Raw genomic sequence first — 14,466 nt, 5'->3', positions numbered from 1 at the left:
AAGGGACCTCCGAGGTCATCTAATCCAACCCGCTGCACAATGCAGGAAAGCAAGCTCACTCACCAGCTCCCCAAAGTGTTTCATGGCATATTCCAGCACCCCAGATGCGGCCTCAGGTTGCTGCAGCTTGTTGTTAATGCTAGAAGGCAAAAGGATAACAAAAAGAAGGGCATTTAAGGGCAGACGACTGACATTCAGCGAACTACACCAATGTGTCACAAGCCCCAATCCACATCATCTTCCTCTCATGCTGGAATTAGGTACACTGTTTAATGTATGTTAAAGTGGCCAACCATTCCCTGCTCCAGGGGGCTTCTGGGAAGCACTGGGTGAGTCCTGCAACGTACTCGGCTAATGCAGAATGCTATAAGGGGGTCCCCAAAATTCGGCCAGTGCTCTGTAGGACCCTGCAAGGAGATGTGCAGGGGCTTTTTCTGGCTGACCAGCCCCCAAGGAAAGCATCCCCTGAAGGCAAAAGGCGTGGGTAAATATGGGTAAAAACCCAGACAGGTACTTGCAGGTAACTGATGCCCTTCTCAGGTGGCTTCTGGGGATAAGAAGCCAGGGCTGACTTTTCAGAGATTGCTAGTGCCCACTTAGGGCGAGATTTCCTACCCCTTTGCTTTTGATTCCCTTCCCGTTCTCCAAACGCTGCTTTTCCTGTTGCCATGTGATTTCAGCAAGGGGATTGGGGGGGGGACTTCTGCAAGGCTCATGTGTCTTATTGTATTCTGTTTTAATTTCCTCCAGGCTGCTTTTCCTTGAAGCCAGAGCTTCCTCTCCTCAGCATGCTCCTCCCTCCCGATCGTCCACATAGGCAAGTCCTTTCAGCTCTCAAAACACCGGCCATGAACATTTCAGGCTACCCTTAAGGGACCGAAGCACCGTTCCCCCCCCCCCTCATTTTTTTAGAAAGGCAGCAAATCCCTAAGAATTAGAAGCTGGAGCCCTCTCAGCTAACCTCCCACAAGGCCTACAGAGGCCTGAAAGTGCCCCTAGATGAGCGACAGAGTGGCAAACCGCCTGTTAGACTTCAGGGTTTCCCAGAAGCTGAAGAAAAGTCGTGCAAATTACAAGAGCAAACCGAAAGAGAAAACTATTAGTGCTGGAAACAAGGTGCGGCCTACGTGTTCAACCAAATCTGAAGCAAGTCATATAAGCAGGAGGGTTCTGATCAGGTGCATTTATTAAATGAAATGTATAGACGAAGGGTCCATATGTGGACTTTCTTAGAAAAGTGCGTGGGGCCAGGTAGGAATCGCGAGGAAGACAGCTGCAGATTATTGGGGAGACTATCCCAAGCCCCAGCCCAGCCAGGCCCTCCCATCACCTGCCTCTGCTAGGCTGCAGGTCCTGGAATAACCCCGTGCAGGACAGCACTGTGCTTGTGATGTGGGGCAAGGCTTTGCTCTCAGAGTGCTCGGCTCGGAACCCCAGTTGTTCTACACTGCCACACGAGAACAGCACTGGCCACAGCTCTGCTTGGCGTCTTGCGCAACGCAGCACTCAGTGTGTCAAGAAGTCTCTCTCCTGACAGCATCTTAACACAGCTCAACAAAACGCCTCCTTGTCCGGTCAAACCAGGCGTGCCTCCTGCGAACCCCAGCACACCTGTGCTGCAGTGTGAAAAAGCTACGGCCCTTTGAAGTGATTTGACCTCACGCTGGTTTTATGAGTTAGAAGAAAGGGCCCAGGCAATGCAGAAGGGGCAGGGCTCATTCCTCCTATCATGTGTACCCATTTTTCATTATGAATTCTTTTTAATGGGTGCCTGGGATTTTGCTATGCTTGTTTTATTGCTCCTTCTGACTCTCATCATTTCTCCCACAACAAAGGGGAATATAAAGGTTCAAAGCAAGCCTGCAACAGCGGCACATTTTCCCAAACAAGAAAAGGCATGGGCACGGTGCAAAGGAACATTCAGACATGTGCTTCAGCCCTCTCAGCAAAGGCTGTGCAGGCATCACAGAACACAGCTGCAGACAGCCATGAGGCTTCATGCTCCGCTTGGGGGCTACCCAGGAGCACCTTGTTGGCTACAAAGAAAAACAGGGCATGGGACTAGATGGGCCCTTGACGTGAGCTTAAAGGTGCCCTTGCTGGACCCTCAATTTGTTCTGCTGCTTCAGGCCAACATGGCCACCCACTTGAATCTGTTCATGCTGGAAAGAGTGCCGCCTTCCTCCTCTCCTGCCAGCTCTAATTTCTGAACCTTGGGGGCTACCCAGGAGCACCTTGAAGCTTGGGGGCTACCCAGGAGCACCTTGTTGGCTACAAAGAAAAACAGGGCATGGGACTAGATGGGCCCTTGACGTGAGCTTAAAGGTGCCCTTGCTGGACCCTCAATTTGTTCTGCTGCTTTAGGCCAACATGGCCACCCACTTGAATCTGTTCATGCTGGAAAGAGTGCCGCCTTCCTCCTCTCCTGCCAGCTCTAATTTCTGAACCGCCTTCCAATTGCCGCTAATATCAATGTTATTGACTAACAGCTGTCTCCGTGATGGACTTCGGAGATAAACTTCTGCTCTTCTGGGGAGGGAAGTGGAACGAAGTGGCTTTTCCCCCCAAGAGCTGCTCATCAGAGCATTGCAAAAGTGATAAATGGCTGTCACATTTCCTGGCCCAGAGATGCCCGTTGGCAGATGCATCACTCCCAGCACGTCAGGCAGTTAATTGCTTCCAACTTTATCTCTCTTGTCAACACCCACTGACAAACTGGCCATCGTCTCTCTCTCCCCCCCCCCCCTAATTAGCACTGCTCTTTTGCTGCCACTGACTGGCGGGCCCTCTCCACAAACAAGATGGAATCTTTTGTACTTTCAAGAAGACTGAACTAGATGGAGCTTGTTTTTAAACCTTGGGAATGGGGACAGACGGTGACAGCCAATAAGGATTTCAATCCTTATGATAAAGCAGGGGTAAGTCAACCTGTGGTCCTCCAGATGTCCATGGACTACAATTCCCATGAGCCCCTGCCAGCGTTTGCTGGCAGGGGCTCATGGGAATTGTAGTCCATGGACATCTGGAGGACCACAGGTTGGCTACCCCTGTGATAAAGTACTTTCACTTGCAGAATAACTGATCAACTTGTGTCTCCAAGGCAGATTCAGAAATTCAACGGGAACATGAAACAGGTGAGTCCCAGCTGCACGGAATGAAGAGGGCTGGCCTGCATTTAGCTGCTCTTCTGAGAGCCCCTGGCATTTCACAGGGCTTTCCTCAGAGTTCTAGGAAGGTGCAGATCCCAAAACGTGGAGTCAGGATGCCTGGGACACAGCTCTCAGGAAGGACAGGGCAACAAGAAAGGCAGTGGGCATGCTTCCTATTCCCTATGCTAACCCTAACCCTAACCCAAACTGATTTCGCGCATCTCCAACTTGCAAGATCAATCTGAGACCAGACGGAGAGATTGCTGGGAGCAGTCAGGTGCAAATACAACACCTCTCTGCCTTTTGAATTTGTTTTGTGTAATGCAGATGGATAAACAGGGCGGCATGGAACTGATCTGAAACAGAGTACTAGATCTAACCTGGTCAGTTTAAGTTCGAAGACTTAGGAAAGACCTATGGACAGTCTCTTCAAGGTGGGCTCCCTCTGTGCTTTGGCTGCAACAGACACAAAGCTCCTTCTCTGGGGAATCTATCTATTCTTCATAAGAGAGAGAGGTTACACAAGTGTCTGCCTTTTGCCTTGGCTTTCTATTATTGATGGATTTTTGACAAATCATGAAATCAGTTTGACCATCACTGGCTGGAATGTGTTATTTGAACGGAGGAGAGTCACTGCAGAACAATGATGCTTTCTTCCGTGGCTGGAATGCCACAAAGGCAGATGGGAAGGGCAGCATACTTTCCTAGAAGCCTGTGACTAACTGTTCAGTCAACTGGCTTCCAAGCAGGGCTGCGATGAGACCTTCAAAACATTTCCAAGGTTCCAGGGAGCAACCTCGCCGTTCCGTGTCTCAAAAAATTCAGCCCCTGCCTCTCTGCATAACAGCACGACATACTTTGGCTCTCACCCTTAATCCCACATTCAAGCACCAGCTTTTGGAATTCTGCGACATTCTTAAGGAATTACAAGATTGTTTTCAAGTTTGTGCCCAACAAGAGAGGGGGAGAAATTATGAAGACTCATGCAAGCCATGAGCCAAGGGTCCAATACTTATATCAGGCATAGGCACTACTCTATTGAACGACAACAGCCAAGAGTCACAAAAAGAAAGCTGGTAAAAACCTATTCAATAATCCATCTGGAGGCAACATTTCATAGACCCATCTCCCCCCCCCCCCCGGCAGAAACCCATCTTAATAGGCAGCTGTCAGATTTTGGCAATTGCTCTAGTTGAATTTTAAAATTAAATTTTAGATTTTTAAAACTAAGCTAGTTAATTACTTTGTATTTTAATCTTTGTTGTAAGCCACCCTGGGAAATTTGGGAAATGGTGGGGCAAGTCTAAAAATAAACAAAACAGGTAGAATTTTTTTTACCTAAACGGATTAGGATAATTTTTTTAATGGAAGAAATAAACAAGAAAAGGAACCAAGCTCTTGCAGCTTCTTTTTAAAGGAAAAAGGTATCCCCTGTGCAAGCACCGAGTCATGTCTGACCCTTGGAGTGACGCCCTCCAGCGTTTTCATGGCAAACTCAATACGGGGTGGTTTGCCAGTGCCTTCCCCAGTCATTACCGTTTACCCCCCAGCAAGCTGGGTACTCATTTTACCGACCTCGGAAGGATGGAAGGCTGAGTCAACCTTGAGCCGGCTGCTGGGATCGAACTCCCAGCCTCATGAGCAGAGCTTTCAGACTGTATGTCTGCTGCCTTACCACTCTGCGCCACAAGAGTCTCCTAGGGCAGGAATATCCTTAGCCAAAAGTGGAAAGCTGCTGAAAGACCCTTAAGCAGTGACAAGATAGTGACAGGTCACTGGGGGAAAGTGGCTGCATTCAGGTGGGACTCAGCATAGGTGAGATGAGGTGACAACTCAGAGAGATACCAGGAGCACAAGGACAAGTAGGGAAAACAGCAAACAACACACGGCTCACGCCACTCTTTGGCCTTCAATCTGAACAAATATGTTTCTCATCACAAGCGGCCCAAAGAAGAATTTGCCCCTGGGAACAAGAGACGCAGTGGCTGGAAGGGGGACTCAGACAGGATTATGGAGAGAATGAAAAAGGTCAAGGGCTGGGGGGGTGGCAAGAAGGGCAACACCGTGTGCTGAGGCCCCATGCATGTCTTCAACGCCATCTATTGTCTCAACTGCGTCTGAAAACATTGCCCAGGAGCACAACAGCAGAAGAGGCCGAGCATATGGCACAGGCATGAATCTTAGCTTGGGCAGAGGGAAAACTAGCCGCCTCTGAGTGGTAGCTGGGAAGGACCAGCTGGTCCCATGCCACGCCACTTCCAGGCTTCAGCACTGCCACTCGACCGGCCTTAACGCTAAGAATTCACAGGGATAGTCCGCAGAGAGAGAGAGGATGTGTTTTCTTATGCACTTTCTACCTTCCGGTGGACACAGGGCTTTGGGTCAAGAACAGGCAAGGGGGAGGGAGAATTAATGCCAGGAAGGGCCATTTCTTCCTCAGTTTTCCCTCTGGGGCGGCAGGGACTGCCAGAAATCACGGAGTTCACACCCTGCTCGTACATGGTGCACCCTAGCCACATCAGACTTCCCATGAGCTTCCTTGACTTGGCTCTGTAACCTGCTCTGCAAAAGCTGTCTGGGTGGGAGATCTGCCTGCATAGTGGGGACCTTTCCTCACAAAAGGAATGTCAAGCCGATTGGCCTTTTGGGCCCTTCCAGCTGAGCCGAACATACTGGAGGTAACAGTCATGCTGGTCTTTTAACGAGGGCCCTTAGAAACGGGATCACCCCTACAGAGCGGGGGGCAGTTATCCAGCCTGCTACATAGTCAGGAAGACTGTGGAACCCTCTGCGTTTACAGGGCTCCCAATCCTGTTCCATTCCTCAGCATGCTGGAATATTAACCACCAGGAAGACTAAAATCCAATTGCATGCAGGTACTGGCAACAACCATGGACTTGCTCTGTCTTCTCTCCCACCTGTGAAAATGGCAGGAATGAAACGGGAAGTCTGCCCTCTTTGAAGCACGCACACACACACACACACACACACATGCACAGAAGCCCTAAGCTGCCTAGGCTTCACCTGATACGGACAGCTGAACTGGGAGTGGCTTAGCAGGCAACGTGGGGCTGTCAAGGGGTGGAGGGACACAGGAGTGGCGGCTATTTAAGAGCTCCTGTGTCGTGTGTGAGAGAGACAGACACGCACACCCCTCTGAAGAGCACAGAGACCTAGTGATTTCTCTACCTTTGAGAGTCTCAGTCCAGAGAGAGCGAGCGAGGGAGCGAGAGAGAACAAGAATTTCAGCTTGCAATTGTCCTTGCAGAGACTTCCATACCTGCAGAGTTCAAGGCTAAAGCCAGTTCCATCTGGGGCGAATTTAGAAATCTCTCAAGCAGTTGCTGGGAGCAAGGCGAGGGGGAAACCATGCAGAACACGGTCGGCACTCATCTGGCTTGGTTCTGTGTGATAACCATCTCTTTGACCGTCTATCCGGCGTGGCTGCAGAAGCCTCCCAAGAGGAAGGTGGTCAGCGGGAACGCCAAGCTCATGGGCTGCTGCGAGGAGGTGAGGGAGCTGAAGATGCAGGTGGCCAACCTGACGGCCTTGATAGAGGAGCTGAGCAGGAAGCAGGAGGACGAGATGGGGAACGCCATCGTGCAGGTGATGGAGCTGGAAGGGACCCTGAAGCAAATGGACCTGCGCCTCCATGACGTGGAAGGGAAGTACTCCGAGATGAACAACCAGCTGGGCATCGTGCAGCTCCAGGCAGCCCAAACCGTCACGCAAACGTCAGCTGGTAAGGAGGCGATCCCCCCACACTGCTGCCGAGGCACTGCTAATAAATGCAGAAAGGAAAAACCAGCCATCGGCTTGTGGCTCCCTTGGGGCCAGGTCTGGCATAGTGATTTTCTTGGTGGGTAAGCTTCTGAAATTACAGCTGGGGAAGTCATAATACTGGTATCAAAAGGAAGAAAAAAATCCATGTGGATTTTTCTTCCAAGACAGATCCGTGACCGGCATACTGAGTTCTTGCTCATGGTTTTTCTCTGTTAAACCTCCTTGAAGGTAACGTTTTCCACAGGTGCTCTTAGGAATTTTTCCAAAAGTGTGCCTGCAGAGGAAACTGTTTCTTCAGGGACGCCTTTGGTCTTCTCCACAAATTGCCTCCCCCAGTTGGGGATTATTGTCCAGCAGGAAGGTCGAGTGCCCAGAATGGTGGCTTGGGTTGAAATGCTCTGCAGAGTGACTTAGTAGAAAGTTCCACTGACGTGACACTTGAGCAGGCACAGACAGCAAACTGAATCCGGGGAGCGAGAGCAGAGCTTTCGACTGCAGTACAATGAAATCTGCTAAAATCGCTTATTCTTTCCTCCCTCTGAAGAGAGAGGAACCATCAGGTTACAAATCTAAATCTTCTCTTATTAACCCCCCCCTTCAGGCAAGGAAGCTACTTCATAAAAGCAGGAGAGGCATTTTCCAAACTGTTTAAAGGATCTGCTGTCATAATGTTTGCATTGCTTTGCTTTTAAAAGGTGGTTTATTTTTAACAATGCATGGATTGATCTGCATTAAAAGTTGCACGGGATCCAAAATAAAATATCTCTAGACTATCAACAAACAAACATAGAGATGCCTATTTCCAACAGAAAGTAGTGATTCTAAGCCTGGCCCCCATTTGTGCTTCCTCAGAAGCAGACCACAGTGTAAGTCTCTGGTAAGTACAAGCTAGTTCCACATTTTTTTCAGTCTGGAATGCTGAGTAAGAGAGGCATTCGGCAACTTTTTAAAAACCTGCTATTATCTAGAATAAATCATGTATTCAGAATTTGTGAAACTGCAACACATCATCTCAGAGTATGATTTTGCAGAACAATTCTGCACATGCAGAAGGCAGCTGCAGAAGGCCTTGAGCGGTCAGATACAAGAAAACCCCAGTTGGCACCTGACCCCAACAGGTGGGAACCATTCAGCTTGCACGCTGCTAAAGCTGTCAGGATGGATAACGAATCTCCTCAGACACGGCCTCTCCCCTTGAAGCAGCTGGATGTTCATTTCCTACATAGATAGGAAACGAAGGCTTCCAAAGGCCGACACGCTCGCATGAGTGGGAATGCGCCCTGTGAATGCGGCGGAGCTCTGAAGCAGAAAACAGGCCATGAATAGCCCAAGCACGTTGGACTTGCTCACTTGGCTTGCCTGCTCCAGGCCTGGCCATCCTGTCAGATTGATGTCTCTGGTCTTGAAGGATGACAAAGATGCACAGTAAGGCAGAGTCTTGCCTTACTCCAGTGTGGGAATCTCCCAAGGTCATTTTAAGATAGGAGGAGGGATCTGAGTACAGCAAATGGAAACTGGGTTTTGTGCATCCTGGAAGGGAAATGGTTCTGCATGGAGAAGAACCAGTGCTCTATGTCGCGTTTGGAATGTTTCTTCCTTAGAAGAATGGTGGGTTGTTAGAGCATCATTACCCTGGTTTTACAGGGGAGGAGAGCACAGGGGGAAAAGCCAGAAATGTTGGCAACATAGATACTTCCTATCAAACATAAATCTCTTTCACGGATTTGACAGCACAAGTGCATCATTTGTACTTTAATTATTATATAAAATTGTACTATTTGGCATAGTTACAGAGTTTAAAAGTGAAAATGTCTTTAGTTTGTTTAAGAATAACCGCAAGAATTCCTAATGCTTGAGAAAGAGTTGCAAACTGCTGCATCATATAGTCCCATTTCTGACATCTACAGGAAGGGAAAAATAAAAGTTGTAGGCAGAAGCCAAATTCTGCAGTAAATGAAGAAGTGTGCGGTCACAAGGGATGACCAGCATATCCGGGTATTCAGTTAAAGTGTAACATTATAGTAAGATGAAAAAACAGTGTTGGTTTTATGTTGGTTTGCAGTAGAAGAGCTAGATTCAAGTTCAGTAGCACCTCTGAAACAAGATTTCTGGAGGATAAGCTCCGATTCTTGAAGGTTTATACCCTGAAAAACCTGCTGGTTTCTGAGATGCAAGAGGACTTGAATGCAGCATCATAGCATATTAATTGTTGCCAACCATATTTACATTTTAACAAATCACTCTTGAAAATGTATATGCCTACTGTAGACAAAAGAATCTAATACTGATGACTTACACAAAATGTCCATGCTACACACTTTCAGTAAAACCCTGTTTTTCATGTCGCATTCCAATGGGAGCAAAAAATCATAGGGCTTTTATTAGTGCTTCCTAAAAGTGAAGGAGTTCACAGAATTTTTCGTACTATACATTTTGAGTGTGAAAACCCTTCCCTTAAGAAGCATTTCACACCTTCTAAAAAGAGAAAATGTTCCATAGTCTTTCAGCGCACCACCGAAATTACTGGAAAAATGGAAAGAAAGCCCTAAAAAATACCTGGTTTATTTCTCCCATCTGTACTTATGGTCAAAGTCAAGCTTTCTGGTCTCTTGTGCATCTGTAGTTTCCTGGTTTTTAACCATAGTTATAATCATTGGAATATTTTTGGAAGCTTAATGGAATGGTTTTTGTTTGCTGCTCACTGTGTGACTACATATGTATTGGATGATACTCACTACTTCAGAAGTGTTTCTTTTCATTATCAAATGTAATGGAAAATTAAAAATTGGGGTGGTGGGACAAGGAGACAGAAAAACAGACTGACGCAGGTCTTGTTTCTTTCCCTTCTTGTATTCACACAGATGCTGTCTATGACTGCTCTTCCCTTTATCAGAGGAATTACAGAACCTCCGGTGTTTATAAGCTGCTACCTGACGAATTCCTGGGAACCCCCGAGCTGCAGGTAAAGAACTATGACACATTATTTCATTAGCTGAAAACAACAGTTCTTTCTTGTGCCCTCAGCTAAAAACCTCCAGAGGTGGCGTGTAACACTTAATAAGGAACAGCAAGCAGCAACAAAAAATCCACGATAAAGACACAGGATTAACTAATCACAGGCTTAAAAGCAACATTATGACATTGTGAGGCAAAAATAAAAATGGAGAATCTAATAAATTATAAAATTAAAGCTATCAAAAACAACAATCTTCGTATTAGTCCTGGAAGAACTGAAAGGTTTGGATTCTTAACCTTAACGCGTTTGGTGTCGAGTGAATCACAACCAGGCCACCACAACAGAAAAATAAAATGCATCAAGGCTAAACAACATGATTACAAGGGCAGCATGTATTCACTGGCAGTCTTCAAGCAAAGGCTGGATACACACTTTTCTTGGATGCTTTAGGATGCTCTGGGCTGATCCTGCGTTGAGCAGGGGGTTGGACTAGATGGCCTGTGTGGTCCCTACCAACTCTATGATTCTCTGATTCTATGTTCAAATCATTCTGATCAGTCACACTGGCCTGACAAAGGTGAGATTAAAAGTGTTCTGAACCTTGCCTAACCTCACTGACCAACTGGGTCTGCTCCTGTCCCCATGCTTCCAGGTGTTCTGCGACATGGAGACAGACGGGGGCGGCTGGACCGTCATCCAGAGGCGCAAAGTTGGCCTGATCCCCTTCGACAGAGACTGGAAACAGTACAAGGAAGGGTTTGGCAGCATCCAGGGAGACTTCTGGCTGGGAAACGAACACATCCATCGGCTTTCCAGCCGCCCAACCATGCTACGTGTGGAGCTAGAGGCAAGTGAATGGTCTCTAACACAAGCCAATGGTTACAGGAGGCAAATATTCTGCCATAAGAAAGTAGAGCAGTCCATGGCCAACTTCCATATAATTCTTAGGACTGGCCTATGATGAGGTTGAAAATTCAGTGATTCTAGGGCATACAGGAGGCATGTTTGGTGACTGCCACACTACTAAAAAAATCTCCTTCCTCTGGAGATTTGTCAAACAGGAGCCAAAATTAGATCTTTCCTGAAGGCAGTTCTCAGTTTTATAACTGGTTATGTTTCATTTTTAACCATTGTCTTTTGTGCAGAAATTCTTCACCCTGAGCACTCAGGAGGAGACCAAGTTTAAATCAACACCCACGAGCCAGTGTGGTGCAGAGATTAGAGTGTTGGATTAGGATCCAAGTTCAAATCCCAGCTTTGCCATAGATGCTTTCTGGGTAGCCTTCAGCTAGGGGCACGCTCTCAGCCCAGCCCACCTCACAGGGATGTTGTGAGAGTAAAATGGAGAAGGGGAGAATACTGTAAGTCACTTTGGGTCCCTATCGGAGAAACATGAGTTATAAACTCATGTGAAAAAAATTTAAAAAACCAAAGTGTTTATTAGTAGAAAAGAAAGCAGGGTAACAAACAAGATTGCTTTGTAGACAATGAAGTATAGATGCTGGCAGGAAGCCTGTAAGAGTGTGCAAGGGAACAGGCAAACGTGCTCCTAGATACATGGGCAGCGGAGGGTGCTTCTCTCTTCACTGTTTTCCCACTTTCCACGTGGCAGGACTGGAACGGCAACATTCGCTATGCTCAATACAGCCACTTCACTCTGAGCAATGAGTTGAACAGCTACCGCCTGTTCCTGGCCAACTACAGCGGCAACACGCTACATGACTCCATGAGATACCACAACAACACGGCCTTCAGCACCAAGGACAAGGACAATGACAAATGTGTGGACCACTGTGCACTGCTGCGCAAAGGTAAACTACGTGCTGGATCCTCTTTCCTCAGCTGGGTGTCCGGTGAAGGGACTCGCCCCAGACTTGCAAGGGCAACTCACCTTCCCTCAGATAAGCCATACAGAGCTCGTAGCTTCAGCAGCCAGGCCGGGATGCCCCCTAAACATTCAGACCCCTGCCTCAGGATTAAGAGTCTGACAGCCAGGTAGGGCCAGTCCAGCTTGGGAAAGGTAGCAGCCTGGGAGGCAACTGCAGCTGAGTCAGGCCTTCAAGACACTTCTGGCTGGACAAAGGGGTAGAGCAGAGGAGCAGGCTAGGAGAGGGGATGGGAAGGGTAACCTAATTTGAGGAGGGTCTGCAGAAGCTCCCCCCCCCCTCAAGCTGGGGCCCTGCAAGTCTTCGACTGCAGGGAAGGTCACCGTGGAGCAAGGGCAATGCTGCCCTGACAGGGGTAGCTTCACACTGGGGTTTGTACAAGGAGGGCATCCTGCTATCCCGTAATTTTTCCTCTGGGCCAGAGTTGCCATGGAAAGATTTTCTTTGAAGGCGGAAAGGCGGAAAGCCGCTCTCTTAGAAGGCTGCCTAGGGTTACAGCTGCATGACGTTATGTTTTTACTTCTTGAAAGGCGGTTATTGGTACAACTGCTGCACAGACTCAAACCTGAACGGGATTTACTACCGCAACGGCGAACACAACAAGAGCACCGACGGCATCACCTGGTATGGCTGGCATGGCAAAACCTATTCCCTGAAAAGGGTCGAGATGAAGATCCGGCCTTCAGACTTCAAAGCCCCGGGGGACAACAACAAAGTAGAGTAAGGAAGAAGCAACCCCACCCTCCATGGGGGACTCTGGGGCGGAGGGAAGACGTGGGAAGCATCTTAAGTAGCAAAGCACAAACCACTCACCTAAAAATACAAGGGCTATCCATGCACGTACCAATGATGCAGACCTCCAAACACTTTCAAATACCACCCAAGGCTTCTGCACCACTCGCATGACGAGGGTCTCCAACAGGATGCCAGAAACACATACCAGGATTGGGGGCCTCTTGTGACAGGGTCCAATCAAGGACATGACCACTGTCCTACTCACAATTACCATAGAGTTATCTTGGCATTTTTTCTAAGTAGTCTTAGGTGGGGGCAGGGGGTGGCTTTATTTATGCCTAAACTATAACTTCAATAGATTCAAATGGGTCGCCGTGTTGGTCTGAAGTAGCACAATGAAATCAGAGTCCAGAGGCACCTTGAAGACCAACAAAGATTTATTCAAGGCGGGAGCTTTCGAGTGCAAGCACTCTTCAGTCTGGGTCTTAAAGGTGCTACTGGACTCTGATTTTATTCTATAACTTCAACGTGTGTTTTAGACCAGCTCAGCCACAGATGCAAATGTTATCAAAACTAAAGTGTGTATGTGTGTGTGTGTGGGGGGGTATTAATTCCAAAATGAGAAAGGATAAACACAAGGAAGTCTTCAGGACATTTTATGACCTACCATTTCAAAAGGGGAGAAGGTGGAGATGATTGAGGCAGGTGCCAATTAAAATGGAAGCTGCTAATAGCACAGAGAGATGAAACCAGAAGGAGGCAGCAAGCAGATTCCAGATTTTCAAAGTTAGACATTGTGTTTGTTATTGGGTTTGGGGGGGGGGTTTAAACAAAAGGCAGGCTAATATTTCCAATTATGCAGCTTTTGATGTATGTTAAAAGGCGTACTGAATGTTGGCATGCACAGAACAGGCGCACTGCCCTCACCACCACACACTGCAGATGCACGTTCTCAAAAGACGTCTGCAGCCTCTGAGGCCATCAGTTTTCAAGTCACTTCCAAGGCGGACTCTTCTTCTGCGGCCCAATCCCCTGCTTAACTGTATCGCAAAATAAATTCACTGTTCACGTCTGGGATTTTATTCACTTTTTGTAATACAAGAGGGATTTAGCTTAAGTTAAAGTTGCTGTCCTGTCATGAGGAGATGACAGTTTTCTGGGAAGCGTTGTGTATATGTTGAGTAGCCAAAACTTGGAAATTGCACCAGGAAGACTTGGAGAGCAGACCACATTGTTATGAAAGACTCCTGCATGGGAGATATTCCAGGTGGATTTGCATGTATTGTACATTGAATGAGGGCTCTGCACAAAATTGTTCTGTTTGTATAATGGATTTTTTTTTTCAAATTCTATAATAAACTTTCTTGTTTTTAAGTCATGTTTAAAATGCTTTAAACTATAGGAGTGATTCGTTTAGAGATTCTCAAACAGAAAACAAACAAACAAACAAACACATTTGCCTCTAAGAGAAGATGCAAACTGAGGCCTGGCAGGCATTGCATAATAGAAGTATAGTGAAAAATGTCCCAGTATGTTTCCATAAACAATTATTTGACTGGAAGGGGGGGACGGGATGACAAACAACACCAATGAACCAAACCAAGCCAGCAGAAGAAAAATCCTATAGCCAAACAGTGAAAGAAACACAGCCTCTAAACCAAGCCTTTCCCATCCCTTAGATAGCAACAGTCTTTTTATTAAAAAACAAACAAAAGGACTTTTCAACAGATCCACTGAAAGAGTGAAGGGATCTTAGGTAGAGGGGCAGGTAAAGATTGCTGCCTGGATGTTAGACAGCTGTCAGTCAGAGCTGGCAATACCAAAATATAGGGACCAGCGATTCAACTTTGGATCAAGGAGCTGCCTCCAAATGACCCCGCCGCAGTGGAAAGGGCAGACCCCCAAGTACGATTCATGGCACTTTCAGAAAGCTCTCGGTCACTTCAGTGTTTTCAAA

General features: G+C 47.3%; 2 protein-coding genes across 6 annotated transcripts in view; one reads left to right on the top strand and one right to left on the bottom strand.

Moving 5' to 3' along the window:
* The window catches only part of MTOR (mechanistic target of rapamycin kinase), a 68,378-nt gene that overhangs the window by 24,553 nt on the left and 29,359 nt on the right, over positions 1 to 14,466 (bottom strand). For all 5 annotated transcript variants that reach the window (XM_077312689.1, XM_077312690.1, XM_077312691.1 and 2 more), the window contains one exon: positions 64 to 139. In XM_077312689.1, coding sequence (XP_077168804.1) covers positions 64 to 139 — 76 coding nt within the window. The remainder of the gene's footprint in view (positions 1 to 63; positions 140 to 14,466) is intronic.
* Positions 6,202 to 13,883, top strand: ANGPTL7 (angiopoietin like 7). The gene is made up of 5 exons (XM_077312030.1): positions 6,202 to 6,891; positions 9,794 to 9,894; positions 10,541 to 10,735; positions 11,501 to 11,699; positions 12,305 to 13,883. Exons 1-5 carry the CDS (start codon positions 6,519 to 6,521, stop codon positions 12,496 to 12,498), a joined length of 1,062 nt encoding a protein of 353 aa, XP_077168145.1. The 5' UTR covers positions 6,202 to 6,518; the 3' UTR covers positions 12,499 to 13,883.

Source organism: Paroedura picta, chromosome 15 (assembly GCF_049243985.1).
Source record: "Paroedura picta isolate Pp20150507F chromosome 15, Ppicta_v3.0, whole genome shotgun sequence".
Classification (NCBI taxonomy): Eukaryota; Metazoa; Chordata; class Lepidosauria; order Squamata; family Gekkonidae; genus Paroedura; species Paroedura picta.
The sequence above is the reverse complement of the archived record's forward strand: the minus strand, read 5'-3'. Positions and strand labels throughout refer to the sequence as shown.

Excerpts from the sequence above, each read along its gene's own strand:
- ANGPTL7 (XM_077312030.1), top strand. The coding sequence starts at position 6,519 with ATGCAGAACACGGTCGGCACTCATCTGGCTTGGTTCTGTGTGATAACC. Across the intron at positions 6,892-9,793 it reads CGTCACGCAAACGTCAGCTG|ATGCTGTCTATGACTGCTCT; the intron begins GTAAGGAGGCGA and ends GTATTCACACAG. Across the intron at positions 11,700-12,304 it reads CTGTGCACTGCTGCGCAAAG|GCGGTTATTGGTACAACTGC; the intron begins GTAAACTACGTG and ends ACTTCTTGAAAG.